At 37.8% G+C, this 16,979-nt stretch overlaps 1 protein-coding gene across 4 annotated transcripts in view; it reads left to right on the top strand.

The window, feature by feature from the left end:
* The window catches only part of IMMP2L (inner mitochondrial membrane peptidase subunit 2), an 895,893-nt gene that overhangs the window by 73,519 nt on the left and 805,395 nt on the right, over positions 1-16,979 (top strand). For 3 of the 4 annotated variants that reach the window (XM_068549314.1, XM_068549313.1, XM_068549316.1), the window contains exon 4: positions 2,003-2,106. In XM_068549314.1, coding sequence (XP_068405415.1) covers positions 2,003-2,106 — 104 coding nt within the window. Of the gene's footprint in view, positions 1-2,002; positions 2,107-15,464; positions 15,557-16,979 lie in introns of those variants that run through there. The other variant, XM_068549315.1, reaches the window with a different exon arrangement.

The raw sequence follows: 16,979 nt of genomic DNA, 5'->3' as shown, positions 1-16,979 counted from the left end.
GTATTGGCTATTATTATTATTTAATTATCAATTAGAGAATAGTTACTAAATATCACCATTTTACTAGTAAGGAAATTGGAGTATAATAAAGTTAAGTAACTTAAGGTTTTATAGTTATAAAGAAATAGAATCATGCACTTTTGAGTTGGAGGTGAGAGACTGACTAGTATAGGTGCATGAAGTTGTATGATGACTGGTGCTTGAAATATGATGATGGTAGAGAGGAGACAAGATGGGCCATAAGTGAAAGATATTATGAAAAGAAAATCCCTTTAGCTTGGTGACTGGTTGGATATGAAGTAAAAAGATAATTAAGATTTTAAGTTGGTTGACTGGGAAAATGGTAAATAGGATGTAAGAAAATAAGGAAGAAAATTGTTTCGGTAGGAAATGATGACAAATTCCATTTAATCATGTTGAATTTTATGTCAGATAGTCAAGTGATGATTAGCAGGGAATTCAAAACTAAAGTTAGAGATATTTAGGCATTATCGCATAAAGGAGTTGCAGAAGCTGTAGAAGGGTTTGAGACCCCCAAGGATAACCAATATTTTTTGGCCACAAAAAATCTGGGGAGTCAAAAATAAGATCATGATAATAGCCCCCATGCAAAATTTCCACAGCTTTGCCCACATCTGCTTTGTAGAACCTACAAGTAATACCAGGAATCTTTAAAAAATAGTATGTCACTACTGCTCCAGGGACAGGCTGTTGTCTGGCATGCACTGTTTTCCTCGCTCCTGACCTGGTAGCTGTGGTGTGTCTCCTCTTGCTGCCACCATCTGTGAAGGTGGAGAGCCTCAGCTGTGGTTTGGTACCTTTCCCACCACCGCAGAAATTGCTGTTTCCCCTGTGACGTTCTCAGAGACCCTGGAGGGTCAATGGTGAAAAAGCTCTCCTACTTTTTCTCATTCTTTTGTCCACCATCAGGTTTCAGACTTGATATCCATTGGCTTTTTCTGCACCCCTGTCCAGGTGACAGGTATGTTGGCTTTATGGCTCCTCAGTCAGTTTTTTTTTTTTTTAATTTTATTTATTTATTTATTTACTTATGGCTGTGTTGGGTCTTCGTTTCTGTGCGAGGGCTTTCTCTAATTGTGGCAAGCGGTGGCCACTCTTCATCGCGGTGCGTGGGCCTCTCACTATCGCGGCCTCTCTTGTTGTGGAGCACAGGCTCCAGACGCGCAGGCTCAGTAGTTGTGGCTCACGGACCTAATTGCTCCGCGGCATGTGGGATCCTCCCAGACCAGGGCTCGAACCCGTGTCCCCTACATTGGCAGGCTGATTCTCAACCACTGTGCCACCAGGGAAGCCCATCAGTCAGTTTTTTATGCCTAGATGATTCCTGACCTTCAGATGAACTCTTACATAAAATGTTTCTCACTTTTTGCCCCATCAATCCTTAGGCACATCTAGACTTGTCTGAATCCTAAGGTGCAGGTTACTTATTAGGCTTAAACTGGAGCCAGGACCCGTGTTGCATGCTCTCTGGAGAAAAGAGAGGTCAAATTGGCAAATTCCCATATTTTCCAAGATTATCCCATCACTCGTTTCTTCTGGTCCCTTTACTTCTTCATATGGGTGTTTTCCTGGTTGATTTGAGATTATTTCTTCTTTTCTCCAGATGGAACGATAATGTATACTTACTGTGGAATTAGATCCTATCCGAATATTTTGTTGGGAGGTTTGATTCACTTTTTCCTTTTAATTCTTCTTACAGGTTTCCATGCTCTTTGTTGGAGTTTAGTAAAGATTTGAATATCTAGCACGTTTTCCTTTCAAATAAGTATTGGTAATGTATTTTTTTTTCTGGTTCTCTGTGAAGAATCCCAACGAGCCTTTTTGAAAACTCATCATTTGCAGTTATTTTAGAACAGCAGTTTCTTGAAAGCTACCATATTAGAAATGTTTTATTGCACTGCACTACAGCTATGAAGTGCAAGGAACCATGAAGAATGAAAAATACAAATGATAGATGTGTCTCTTTCATCTTATTTTTTAGCCTTCTTTGAATCCTGGGGGGAGCCAGTCATCTGATGTGGTGCTTTTGAACCACTGGAAAGTGAGGAATTTTGAAGTACAACGTGGTGACATTGTGTCATTAGTGTAAGTAAGTCAGAAACATACTATATTCACATATAAGATTATTTATAATTATCTGATTTAACTAGTAATTCACTGTTTATACCATATTGTCAATTATTAAATTAATAGGTCCATTTAAAATATTGATATAATGCATTTTTCAAAATCAATTTTGAAATGTAACAGTGCTATAAGAAAGGATTTTTCTTTTATACTTAAAATATATCAGTTGACTGACATACCTGGATTTGGCAGAGCGTGTTTAATGAAATGTTGATTAGAAATTATTATATTGATGATCTAGAGTACATGAACTTGGTATTTGGGTAATTTTGAAATTCCACATTTTGGAAGCAACTCTTATGTTACTCTCATGGTTTATTAGCTTGTGTAGCTACAAAATATTTCTAGACGATGATAATTGTGACATGAAGTTCAGTGGCATTTATATATATCGGTAATTTAACTGAAAAAAGGAAGTTTGGAAGATTAGTAGACTGGAGGCTTTTGTTTGGGACCAAAAGGTGGCACTGTTTCTCTGTTAAAGTATTAAGACTGGTCCGGAACAAAAATTTCATTCCAATCATAGTGTAGAAAAGGAATGTCAAAATGTACATAACTGACACAATGATAGTCCTAGTACATGCTTGAGATTTGTTTGTTTATTTTAAAAGTAAATTTACATTGAGAAGACTGCAACAGAACTTGCCTAATTTCTGCTGGTTTCAGCTACTTATAAAAATGTTTTAATATGATTCCCTGTTATGCCAGTTAGTGCTTTGGGGTGGCAATGTAGCAATTACTGTTACTTGTTTTTTTTTTTTTTTTTGTTACTTGTTTTAATGATAGTAAAATCCTCCTGTTTGGTGAAGACTTCCAGCTTATAGCTCTGATTCTTGAATTGGAATGATGGTTTTTTGTTGGGTGATAATTTATAATTGGTAAAAGCAAAACGTTATCTACTAGTTCATACTTACCTTTGGCTAGTACTTTGTGGAAACAGATATTTTCTAAATGTGTCTCAGTCAAACCTGTTCTACCAAGATTTGAAAACATATTAAGTAAATCTGGTCAGTAACTAATGAAATAAATTTGAGTGAAGTTTTATATGGCAGCCATCCAAGGATGGGAATTAAATGCTTCTCATGTTCTTGAGTGCTTTCTTTAATATTAACCTACTCTTTGGAGTATACTTTTATTTTGTCATTCAGGGAACTGTTTCTGCAACCTCCTTAACAACCTTTCCATGCTGGGTTAGCCTGTCGTGCACTCATTATTCTTTTGCCTTTGGTTTGACAAGGTTACATCCTCGCTTAGTGGTGAAGAGGATACCCACCCAAGTGAAAGAGGTCACACTATAAGCAGACAATTGTGCAGTAACTTTTTTCTATGAGAAACATACTATCTCCAACCAAGTGAATTTGAATAGGTAGTTGGGGAAAAAAAAAGCCTCCTTAATAAATTCAGGGTTGCATGGGTCCATAACAGTACCCTAGCATATCACAGACTATGTAAAAAAGAGAACACTATTCACTTATGTAAATATTAAAGTAATTGATATTTATTATATAAATTAATTTCAGAAATAGTGTATTCAAATTGAGGTTGATATACTGAATTGTAGCTATTTCGGTTGAACTGTATTTTTAATGAGTTAATTGTGCTATATCTCTGTCATGTACAAATAACACAAATTTTCTTTCATAATGCTTGTTGCTAGCAGGAGCTATTTACATATAAGAATGCTTAGTGATTGGTATCATGTTATTTAATAACAAATAATCATTAAGCAGTAATTGTTGCTTTCTTTTTATGAACCAAACGTCTTATACCAAAATCTTCTTTAGCATGATGTAATATAGTAAAAGACACTGTTTAAAGTATCTTTTTAGTTTTATGAACAAAAATCCTTTCTAGACACATGTCCTGACATTAGAATAGCCTATCTGTGTAAGAAATGTGTGACTAATACAGAAATGCATGACTAAATTTTGAATTTATGACTAAATATAAAATATGATAAATATAATATTGGTATTAATAACACATTTTATTGATATATAAGTAATCTTTGGAAACAAGGTAGTTTGACAGTTTATATTTTAAATTATCCTTGGACAGCATTTTATGTATTCAGAGTATGTGGAAATGCAGCATTTCTATGGTAATATTATATATGCCTTTCTGGAAAACGTAGTTCATAAATTCATACTTAAGTTACTAGGGCTTATGCATGTTTGTAACCACAGCACTAATGAAAATAACAACAATTCCAATAGCACCATTTAAAAGACATATGAACTTTCTAATAAATAAACACTGCAGTAAATGTCGGATTTTACTTAAAACAAAAAAGGTGAAGGTAGCTTGATGGAAGACAATATAAGGAAGGGTTGAGGCTATCTATATTTACAAGGGCCAGGGGCATTATTATCAGAAGTTGCAAGTAGAGGAAAGATTGCAAGCTTTGTACAAAATGTATTGATCCCAGAGATGTATGCTCAGCTCATTGTTTTGTGTTACTTTGTTTTATTTATTTATTTATAACTTTATTTTTTTTTGAAAACAAAGATCCCAGTTAACCTTGCTTTAAGCACTTCTAGGAGAAAGGTTGAATGTATAATACTGATTCCTTCTTAGCTTGCTGCCTTTAGTGTACTTAGCCTTCAGCTGTTATTATTAAGGAGGCAAAACATTAATGATCTGGGAAGAAAATCAGATGTGAACCAGTGCAGCTTCTGCTTTATACTGAAAATTCTTTCTCCATTCTTTCTCACCAGTTGCCTATGAGCTAATTCATGTTACAGGAACACAGGATGTAGCAGAGCAGACTTCTGTTGTAAGAAATTTCATTCAGAGCTTATTGACCAAGGCCGTTTCCTAAAGCAAGGAAGGTTTTGGTGGGGGAAGTGTGCATATTGGAATACGCTTCTTTGCATCTCTTCATTTTCCTGTAACTTTCTTTCTGTTGGTAGCAGTGGGGCTACTGTTTAACCACATTATTCAGTAATGTTAAATCAAACGGTGTATTTGTTTGATAACGTTACTGGTCGCACAAAACATTACTTGCTGTCATCAAGTCCTCAGTGTTAGAGTGTAAGTAGGTGACATCATACTCTCTTAGTGGATTTGCAAACTAATAGTGGTGATTAAGGTGGATTTTCTATACCTTGGAATCGACTTTTCATTAACCTGTGTGATGGCCTTACTGCCATAGACTTAGCATAAGTAGCACTATTTTATAATGATATATCAATTACCATCCATTGGGACAGAGGTTCCTTCATAATAAAGTTTCAAATAAACACATTTAAAAGTGTTTTAACTTTTCACTTTGACATGACTTAAAGAAATGTTGTAAAAATAGTATAGAGAGTTCCCATATACCCCCTAATTTTTTTTCTGTTTTATTAAAGTAAAATTGACAAAATTGTAAGGTATTTAAAGTGTACACTGGGATGAATTGATATATGTATACATTGTGAAAGAATTCCCCCCATCAAGTTAATTAACACGTCCATCACCTATTTACCGTGTGTGTGTGTGTGTGTGTGTGTGTGTGTGAAAGAGAGACAGACATGGAGAACATTTACTCTCTTAGCCAAGTTCAGTTATATAATACAGTGTTACTAACTATCATCACCATGTTATACATTAGCTCCTCAGACCTTACTCATCTTATATCCCCCCAATTTTAACATTATACACAACCACAGGACAATTATGGAGACCAGGAAATTGACATTGATATAATACTATTAACTAGTCTACAGACCTTGTTTGAATTTCACTGGTTTTCCCACTCATGTCCTCTTTCTATACCAAGATCCTACCCAGAATCCTATATTTCATTTTTATTTTTCGTGTCTCTCTAGTCTCTTTTAATCTGTGACAGTTCCTTGGTCACTCTTTATCTTTTTTGACCTTGACACTTTTGGAGGGTCTGGCCAGTTATTTTGTAGAATGATCCTTTTCAATGTTGGAGGGTCAGTCTGTCTCCGGTGAGGAAGCATTGCTGTTGATGGCAGTTGCTGGGGAAGCTGCAGCAGTGGCAACTGTTGGGGAGATGGATGAGACAGGGTCAGAGGAGAAGGAAGTTTTCAGGCACGGGTCTCTTCAGTTTCTTAGGACCACATACTTGGGTCATGACTAAGAGGTTCCATGGCTTCTAGAAGTCCACACAGTGAAGTTTATAGATGCTAGGAAGCCAGGAGGTAGAGCTGTGAAGGTGGGGGAAAAGGCTATAGTTTGTAGTAGGGGTAGAAGGGAAGGAACTAAGGCTGGGGCACAGATTATTCTATATTGAGCCAGCATTCAGTTTTAGAGTAGAAGGTTAGGGTGAGGGAATTCTCATTTAATGAGCACCCCGGTATGTCAGGCCTTGTGTTAAGTGCTTTGTGTATGCCATTTTAATTCTCATAACAGTATCTGGAGATAGTTATTATTTTATTTTTGTGGGTGGTAGACATATTTATTTTTTAATTTATTGTTTACTTAGGTAACTGGTTTATAACATTATATGTTTCATATGTATAACATTATATTTTTACTTCTGTGTACACTAAATCTTGTGGACATAGTTATTTTTAATGTAATGAAACTGAGATTTAACAGGTAAACGGCAAGTAATTGGCAGAGCTAGAATTTGAATCCAGGTCCATTTGACTCTAAATCTCTATTGCCTGATATAGTAGGCATATGTGGCTATTGAGCACTTGAAGTGTGGCTACTGCCGCTTGTTAAAATGTTAATATTTTGGATATATTCAGTCAAATAAAATATATTATTATAATTAATTTCACCTGTTTCTTTTTCCTTTTTTAATGTGGCTCGTAGAAAATTTGAAATTACCTATGTGACACACATTACGTTTCATTTGGACAAATTCTGTGTCTAAACCTTTTTCCATTGTACACTGCTGCTTTCCTGGAGTGTGTCTAAGGTGAACTAAGATGAGATCCTAAAGTCTGAGGTGGAAAAATACTAATGTAGCTCCTGTGAAGCAAAGCAGACTCCCAAAGACAGGAAAACACTGTGCTGGTGAGAGTGTTGGGGATGATCAAGTCCAAAGACAAAGGGAAAAAGACATGCAATCTACAAAGAGAAAAAAAAGTAACCACAATATTTTTTTTCTTGTAGCACTGAAGTCCCTTTATTTTTAAAAAATCATTTATTTATTTATTCTTTACTGAAGTATAGTTGATTTACAATATTGTGTTAGTTTCAGGTGCACAGCACAGTGATTCAGATGATTTTCCACTACAGGCTATTACAAGATACTGAATATTGTTCCCTGTGCTATATAGTCAATCCTTGTTGCTTACCTATTTTATGTATACAGTTTGTATCTATTAATCCCATACTCCTAATTTATTCCTTTCCACCTCCTTTTCCCCTTTAGTAACCATAAGTTTGTTTTCTATGTCTGTGAGTCTGTTTCTGTTTTGTATATATTCATTTGTATTATTTTATAGATTCCACATGTAAGTGATATCATATAATATTTGTCTTTCTCTGACAGCTTCACTCAGTATGATATTTTCTAGGTCCATCCATGTTGCTGCAAATGGCAATATTTCATTCTTTTTTTATGGCTGAGTAATATTCCATTGTGTGTATGTGTATGTGTGTGTGTGTGTGTGTGTATCTTTCTACTCACATCTTCTTACATATATCTCACCAGTTGTCTCTTGATGGGCATTTAGGTTGCTTCCATGACCTGGCTATTGTAAATAGTGCTGCTATGAACATTGGGGTGCCTGTATCTTTTTGAATTAGAGTTTTTGTCTTTTCCGGTTATATGCCCGGGAGTGGGATTGCTGAATCATATGGTAGCTCCATTTTTAGTTTTTTAAGGAACCTCCATATTGTTTTCCATAGTGAGTACACCAATTTACATTCCCACCAACAGTGTAGGAGGGTTGCCTTTTCTCCACACCCTCTCCAGCATTTGTTGTTTGTAGACTTTTTGTTGATAGCCATTTTGATTGGTATGAGGTGATACCTCATTGTAGTTTTGATTTGCATTTCTCTAATAATTAGTGATGTTGAGCATCTTTTCATGTGCCTCACAACAGTTTTTAATATTTATTGACTTTATCATTTTCCAGTCACTGGGCTTAGTTCTACATTCATTTTTATTTAATCCTCACTAAAATAAATCCCAGTAAAGTAGGTACTGTTGTTATTCCTATTTTATAGATGAGAACACTGAGGTACAGAGAGGTTAAGTAACTTGCTTGTGAACATACAGCTCGCTGGTAAATGGAAGAGCGAAGGTTTGAAGGGCTTCCCATCAAATCCAGTGTTCTTAACTGTCAAACTGTAAAGCCTCTGTATACTGTGGTGATGGTTTGGTTGAGGATACTTACTCATTCTTAGCAAAGAAGTCATGCAGACCCTTGTATCTCTTCATCTATCAGATTATCCCTATTTCTGTAATGAAATTTCTGATACAGTGGTTCCTGAAATGTTGTCTCTTTATTAATAGCAATAATACTTTATTACGAACATACAGTCTGCATACAATTTTGACAGCTGGTTTGTAGCATGCTAAACTAATTGCCATTTTCTGACTGTGATGGCTACATCTGTAGCAGTAAATATGAGCAAAAAGTTATGAAGAATTGAGCCAGGGAAATAGACGAAATAGAATAGAGCCTTTGGGGGGGTGGGGAAATGTGCTAGTTCCTTTGTGTCTTGAACGCTTATAAATCTTTAAAGGTCCCTTGACCCACCAAGGGAAATTAATTGCAGTCTGCTAAAATACGAAATTCATGTTTTGAAACAAATGCCCAGGGCAATGATAATACTGAATAATGACCTATAATTGTATTAAAAGCCAGTTAATCTGTTGAGCTGGGAGAATATAATTGTGATTACTAGTGTGGTACTAGTCTATCTATACTTATTCCTAGTTTTTTTTGGTTTAGAGCCAAATTTTTTTTTTTTTTTTGAGTTTGTAGTTAATATCATACATTTCAGGAACACAAATTTAGAAATAACATGACTTTCAAAGAAAGGTTCTATAGGTAGGAAGAAGTGCCTAGGTTTTTGTTTTTTGTCTTTAATTAATTGATAGTAAAAATGCTGGAGAGTGAAATCCTGGGCTGCAATTTGTTTTGATGAGAAATTTAGTTTTTGGCACTTTCAATTACACATAATAATTTGCATTCGTTACTAAGTATATTTACAAATAATACTGAAAAAATGAGATAGTGTAAGTATTGTTGCTATTGTCTGATATAGATTAAACTGATTTTATAAATACTCTTCAGAGGCATACAGAAAGTTGGTGCCCTTAAAGTAGTCCTTAAAAGCAATTTCCTTTCTTGAGTAGGATAAACTGCCTTCACAATTTTTATACATTTAATTATACAATAAAACATTTTCTTAGTTCAGGCTCAAATTATAGCATAGAAATGTTTCAGTGATCATAAATTTCAATTTTGAATTATTGAGATTTTATGGTAATGTAACTATAGGAGATATCCATAGCTTCTGCTCAACCCATTTCATAAATCTTATATGCTTTGAGAGATGACTAGAAGTTGTCAAAGAACAAAGTTATACATGCAGCATTCTTTGAAATAGTGGGTATTTACGTAACTTCTTCTTTTTTATTGTGAAAAGAATCCAGTCTCTGTGAACACTGTTACCCTATTTAAAAAAAAAAGTGCAAGACAGCATTTACAATGAAGGTGCTCCCAAATGCTCCCAAATACACCTTATATGTTATACATAAGGAGTCAGCTTGAACTATTAAGGAGAAACATTTTGAATATAAGTTGAAATAATAATTTTAACAGAGAAATAATTGAAAAATTTAAGAAGTAAATGGTTTAGCTTTCAAGCAGAAGATAAAACACAGAAAAATAAACTATCCCATAGGTATGTCAACCTGTCTTTAATTCTTTTGGAACCAGTAAGATATGGATGCATACATAAAGCGAGGCCACTAAGATCAGCAACATCTGATCTCCGTTTTCAGGTATGATAGATTAGTTTATTTCAAGCTAAGGCCCATACTGACAAAATGAGAAAGCTATATTAAAAAGAATATCTACAGGCATTGTAGTACTACCAAAGGGCAAAGAACCCAGAGTGAAGAGAAACACACTGAGGTGAGCCCTGTATTCAGTGCCACTTTTCACCTTGGGTTATTTGTCACTTAATGACAGTACGGGCTATGAGGCTGAGAAGCCAAGCAGTGGCAGCTAAGCTGGGAGATGCTGAGCATAATTTTTGGCAGTTTCACATTGCTAAGAGGTCACAAACTAGAATTCAGGGAGGAAGATGCAGGACCCTGGTAAAACACTCTAAACTTTTAATTGGGACCCCTGAAGGGCTACATCCTTGGAGTTACAGAGAACTAGAAATAGACAATAAGTTACAAAAATTGAAATGCAGCCTCTGATAAACTCAATTGATTTTAAGGTGATCTGCCTTTACTTTAACTGTCTGTCATTGCCAGAAGCAAGAGACATCGTGCAGAGTCTCTGTAAGTTTTAAACACAGTACCTGACATTCTATAAAAAATAAATCATGCCTATCGCAAGCCAGGACCAAGATTTAAAAAATATAAAACAACAATCGTTAGAAACATTCTCATAGTGTTCTAGCTTTTGGAATTATCAGACATGGGCTATAAAATAATTATAATCAATATATTAAAAAATTGATGAAAAGATGGATTTCATTAGAGAATCAGAAGACTCTAGAAAAAGAATTGAAAGGAATTCTAGAAATGAAAACTAGTATAACTGAAGTGAAGGACTCAGTAGATGAGTTTAACAGCAAATTAGACACAGCTGTGGGGAGGATCGTGAACTGGTTGATAGGTCAGTTAGAAAATATCTAGGCCATGGGTGAGAGGAATAGCCTGAATAAATAAAGGCTAAGAATTTTCTAGAACTCATGAAGATATCAACCTACAGAATCAAGAAGTACTACAAATCCTATCAGGATAAATACAGTGAAAAACCACAATTAGGGCACAGGGTAGGTAGTCAAACCACTGAAAACCCAAAAAAAGAGAAACCTCTTAAAAGGAAAAAAAAAAGATATTACCTTCAAAGAAGCAAAAATAATAGCCGACTTTTCAATTGGGGGGATACAGGAGAGAACTGAATGACATCTTTAAAGTGCTAAAAGAAAAAAAAATCCCAACCTAGAATTTTGTACCTATTGGAACTATTCTGCAAAAATGAAAGAGAAATATACTCTTTTTCAAACAAACCCTCAGTACATGCTCCATTGTCTATAGGACTTTACCTACAAAACAAAGTATTAAGAATTTCAAGATAGCACCTGAAGAGCATTAATTAAGCCCCAGGTGTGTGGCGCTTTTCTGAGTCCAGGCCCATGGGTGATTGCACTGGTTATGTCCTTACGAAGCTGGCCCTGTGATTGGACCTAAGCAGGGCCAATCTGAGCCATTCCTGGAAATGGATGTATAAATGTTAGGGGTGAAAATTTACATTTTTGTTAGAGTTGTTAAGTTTGAACAATAGGATCTGTTAAAAAAAAATGTAAATCTTTAAGGTTATGTCAATAAAACAGGTGCTAAGTGTAGTAGGCAGAATTTTGGTCCTCAAGGTTCCATGCCGTAATGCCCAGGACAGTGAATATGATGAGATATTGTGCCCATGAATATGTTACCTTGTACTGGCAAATGGACTTTGTGGTTGTAATTAAGGTTGACCTTCAGTTGTCAGTGAGGAGGCTAGCCTGGGTTATCCAGGTGGGCCCAATGTAGTCTCAGGAATCCTTAAAAGCAGAGGCTGTCCTGGGTTATCCAGGTGGGCCCAGTGTAGTCTCAGGAATCCTTAAAAGCAGAGGCTGGCCTGGGTTATCCAGGTGGGCCCAATGTAGTCACATGAGCCCTTAAAAGCAGAGGCAGAGGAGGAAGTTAGGAAGATGCAGTGGAACAAGTCAGAGGGATCCAAAGCGGGAGAAAGATTTGATGTGCTTTTGCTGGCTTTGAAGATACGGGGGCTGTGAGCAGAGGAAAGCAAGCTGCCTCTAGAAACTAAGAATGACCTTTTGCCAAAGGCCAGCAAAGAAATGAGGACCTCAGTCCTACACAGAATTGAATTTTGCCAACAACCTAATGATCCTGGAAACGAACTCTCCCCTAGTCGCTAGATAAGGGCCCAGACCAACTGGCAGCTTGATTTTGGCCTTCTGAGACGCTAAGCAGAGTACCCAGCCGAACCTGCCAGACTTCAGTCCTGGAGAACGGTGAGATTATAAATGGCTGTTATTTTAATTTTAAACCTCTTCGTTTGTTTTAATTTGTTAGAGTGGCAATAGAAAATTGTGTTAAGCAATGAAAAGATACAAACAGTTATAATACTACTCTTAGAATGTATAAGGAGATGAACTTTTACAGAAGATTCTTATTAAGCATTTGAAAAACACTGTTTTACTGTTACTTGCCTAATTAAAAGTTATTATTTTCTTTTATATAAAACAAATTTGTAAGCCTCTACCTGCCAGTTCCTTGGTGCAAGAATATAGGAGTAGGCTTCAGGAAATCTTACCACTTTCAGCTGTTATCATTTATTAACTGGCTGAGTGACCTGGGAGAGGTTTTCTTAACTACACTTAGGGTCAAGTCTTAGCACCTGCAAAGTAAGAGGTATAGACTAGTTGATTTCTAAGGTCTCTTCCATTTAAAAAATTGCATGAAAATAGTTTTAGAATCCAGATGGAATTGTTAGAGAGCTAGACATAAGAATCAATCCCTCAGAATATTGGAAAAATATTGTTCCATACTTTTGAAGCTGGAGTCAGAATTGATTTGACATTTTTGTAAAGAAGAGAAGCCATGTTGGTACATTAAACAGAAATTTTAGAATAGATAAGGAGACTGAACACCAGAGCTTTTTTGGTCAAAGGGATCAGATGAGTAGTGCCTATTAAGGTTGAAATTATTGAAAATCGAAAAATTAAAAGTTGGCAGGTATTTTACAAGAGGATGAGCACAAAATCCTTTCCTTTCTGTTTAAAATTATTCAAAATAAGAAAGCTATAGAAATCTTATTTCTTTATCTCTTGTCATTTATTCTGGGAGTTGAGTTTTTGGCTCTAATGGTTAATCTTGTTCTGGTTATCTCCATCTCTTTTTGTCAACTTCAGATGCATTTCCCACCAGTCAACACTCTGTGTACTTGTTCTTAGAAATGATCCTAGATCCCATATTCTGTTTCATAGCTTAGGTCCCGGAAATGTGGAAGAAATCTCAAAATGAAACTTAAATATCACCTTATTTGATCTAAGATCAGTAGCTACCTTCCTACTTTTTTTTTTTTCCCTTTTACAAAAAGAAAAAGGCACTGTTTTGGGGAGGGGGTGGCAGTTGTTGGGAAATGTGTCTGTGGCTGATAAGAAAAGGAAAGGGCTTAAAGCGATAGCCACCAAACTTTATCAGTGTTTTGGAGTTAAGGAAAACATTCTTTCCAAGAAGAACAGGAATGCTTTTTTTGGTAATTGTTTATTTACATTAATGAGACGCCTCAATGACCCATTATTATGAAAGGTAACTCTTTGCATAATCTAGTGACAGGTTTACCACATTCGGAGGTCACACTGATACTTACTGAAGGCACAATAAGTATAGGTTTCACTTTATTAAAAATTGTATAGCTCTTGAAATTGCTGACAGAGAGGCTGACTCAGTTTGATTTGGCTACGGATATGATAATTGTAATACGGCTCACTGTGGTTTTTAGAGGTCATAAGTTACATTGCAAAGATTTGTGTATTTGGATTGCGGGAAAGTTACTGTAGAGTACTAAGACAATACAATAGGAAATACTTAAGTGTGAGTAGTATGTCTCACATAAATTGTACCGTAGAATTAAATATGAATCATTAAAATATTCCAGGTTTATTAAACATTTATTATTCTACTAAAGGATCTTTAAAGAGCAGTAAGAACTTGAAGAAATAATAGGAAAGCTTTGCTAACAGTGACAGTGTGTTGAGTTGAAAGAAGGTAAAGAATTAACAAAATGCATACAAAAAAGATTTGTAGTAAATCAAGGGGGGAAATCAGTTAATAAAGAGGCCAGGGAGACCTTCAAGATGGCGGAAGAGTAAGACGTGGAGATCACCTTCCTCCTCACAGATACATCAGAAATACACCTACATGTGGAACAACTCCTACAGAACACACACTGAACGCTGGCAGAAGATCTCAGACCTCCCAAAAGGCAAGAAACTCCCCACGTACCTGGGTAGGGCAAAAGAAAAAACAAAAAACAGAGACAAAAGAATAAGGACGGGACCTGCACCAGTGGGAGGGAGCTGTGAAGGAGGAAAGGTTTCCACACACTAGGAAGCCCCTTCGCGGGCAGAGACTGCGGGTGGCAGAGGGGGGAAGCTTCGGAGCCGCGGAAGAGAGCGCAGCCACAGGGGTGCGGAGGGCAAAGCGGAGAGATTCCCGCACAGAGGATCGGGGCTGACCAGCACTCACCAGCCCGAGAGAGGCTTGTCTGCTCCCCCGCCGGGGCGGGCGGGGGCTGGGAGCTGAGGCTCGGGCTTCAGAGGTTGGATCCCAGGGAGAGGACTGGGGTTGGCTGCGTGAACACAGCCTGAAGGGGCTAGTGCGCCACGGCTAGTCGGGAGGGAGTCCGGGAAAAGTCTGGAGCTGCTGAAGAGGCAAGAGACCATTGTTTCTGGGTGCGCGAGGAGAGGGGATTCAGAGCGCTGTCTAAATAAGCTCCAGAGACTGGCGCGAGCCGCGGCTATCAGCGCGGACCCCAGAGACGGGCATGAGACGCTAAGGCTGCTGCTGCCGCCACCAAGAAGCCTGTGTGCAGGCACAGGTCACTATCCACACCGCTGGGAGCCTGTGCAGCCCGCCACTGCCAGGGTCCCGTGATCCAGGGACAACTTCCCCGGGAGAACGCACTGCGCGCCTCAGGCTGGTGCAACGTCACGCCGGCCTCTGCTGCCACAGGCTCGCCCTGCATCCGGACCCCTCCCTCCCCCTGGCCTGAGTGAGCTAGAGCCCCCGAATCAGCTGCTCCTTTAACCCTGTCCTGTCTGAGCAAAGAAAAGACGCCCTTAGGCGACCTACATGCAGAGGCGGGGCCAAATCCAAAGCTGAACCCCAGGAGCTGTGCGAACAAAGAAGAGAAAGGGAAATCTCTCCCAGCAGCCTCAGGGGCAGTGGATTAAATCTCCACAATCAACTTGATGTACCCTGCATCTGTGGAATACCTGGAATAGACAACGAATCATCCCAAATTGAGGAGGTGGACTTTGGTAGCAACGATATATATATTTTTTTCCCTTTTTCTGTGTGTGTATGTGTATGCTTCTGTGTGTGATTTTTGTCTGTATAGCTTTGCTTTTACCATTTTTCCTAGGATTCTGTCTGTCCGTATTATTGTTGTTGTGATATCACCCCCGAAGCAGCTGCTCCTTTAACCCCGTCCTGTCTGAGCGAAGAACAGATGCCCTCAGGCGACCTACATGCAGAGGCGGGGCCAAATCCAAAGCTGAACCCCGGGAGCTGTGCGAACAAAGAAGAGAAAGGGAAATCTCTCCCAGCAGCCTCAGGAGCAGCGGATTAAATCTCCACAATCAACTTGATGTACCCTGCATCTGTGGAATACCTGAATAGACAACGAATCATCCCCAAATTGAGGCAGTGGACTTTGGGAGCAACGATATATGTATATTTTTCCATTTTTTCTTTTTGTGAGTGTGTATGTGTATGCTGCTTTGTGTGATTTTTGTCTGTATAGCTTTGCTTTTACAATTTGTCCTAGGGTTCTGTTTGTCCGTTTTTTTTTTTTTTTCTTGTATAGTTTTTAGCACTTGTTATAACTGGTGGATTTGTTTTTTGGTTTGGTTGCTCTCTTCTTTTTTTCTTTTTTTTTAAATTACTTAAATTTTTTTTTTTATTTTTAGTAATTATTTTTAATTTTAATAACTTTATTTTACTTTTTTCTTTCTTTGTTTTTTTCTCACTTTTCTTCTGAGCTGTGTGGCTGACAGGGTCTTGGTGGTCCGGCTGGGTGACAGGCCTATGCCTCTGAGGTGGGAGAGCTGAGTTCAGTACATTGGTCCACCAGAGACCTCCCAGCTCCACATAATATCAAACGGCCAAAGCTCTCCCAGAGATTTCCATCTCAATGCTAAGACCCAGCTCCACTCAACGACCAGCAAGCTACAGTGCTGGACACCGTATGCCAAACAACTAGCAAGACAGGAACACAACCCCACCCATTAGCAGAGAGGCTGCCTAAAATAATAAGATCACAGATACCCCAAAACACACCACTGGATGCTGTCCTGCCCACCAGAAAGACAAGATCCAGCCTCATCCACCAGAACACAGGCACTAGTCCCCTCTACCAGGAAGCCTACACAACCCACTGAACCAACCTTAGCCACTAGGGGCAGACACCAAAAACAACGGGAACTACGAACCTGCAGCCTGTGAAAAGGAGACCCCAAACACAGTAAGTTAAGCAAAATGAGAAGACAGAGAAACACACAGCAGATGAAGGAGCAAGGTAAAAACCCACCAGACAAAACAAATGAAGAAGAAATAGGCAGTCTACCGGACAAGGAATTCAGAGTAATGATAGTAAAGATGATCCAAAATCTTGGAAATAGAATGGAGAAAATACAAGAGATGTTCAACAAGGACCTAGAAGAACTAAAGAGCAAACAAACAATGATGTACAGCACAATAAATGAACTTAAAAATTCTCTAGAAGGAATCAATAGCAGAATAACTGAGGCAGAAGAACAGATAAGTGACCTGGAAGATAAAATAGTGGAAATAACTACAGCAGAGCAGAATAAAGAAAAAAGAATGAAAAGAATTGAGGACAGTCTCAGAGACACTACATTCAAATAAAGTCCTTTTA

The sequence above is a fragment of the Eschrichtius robustus genome, chromosome 8 (assembly GCF_028021215.1).
Source record: "Eschrichtius robustus isolate mEscRob2 chromosome 8, mEscRob2.pri, whole genome shotgun sequence".
Taxonomy (NCBI): Eukaryota; Metazoa; Chordata; class Mammalia; order Artiodactyla; family Eschrichtiidae; genus Eschrichtius; species Eschrichtius robustus.
This window is presented reverse-complemented; position numbering and strand designations above follow the sequence as displayed.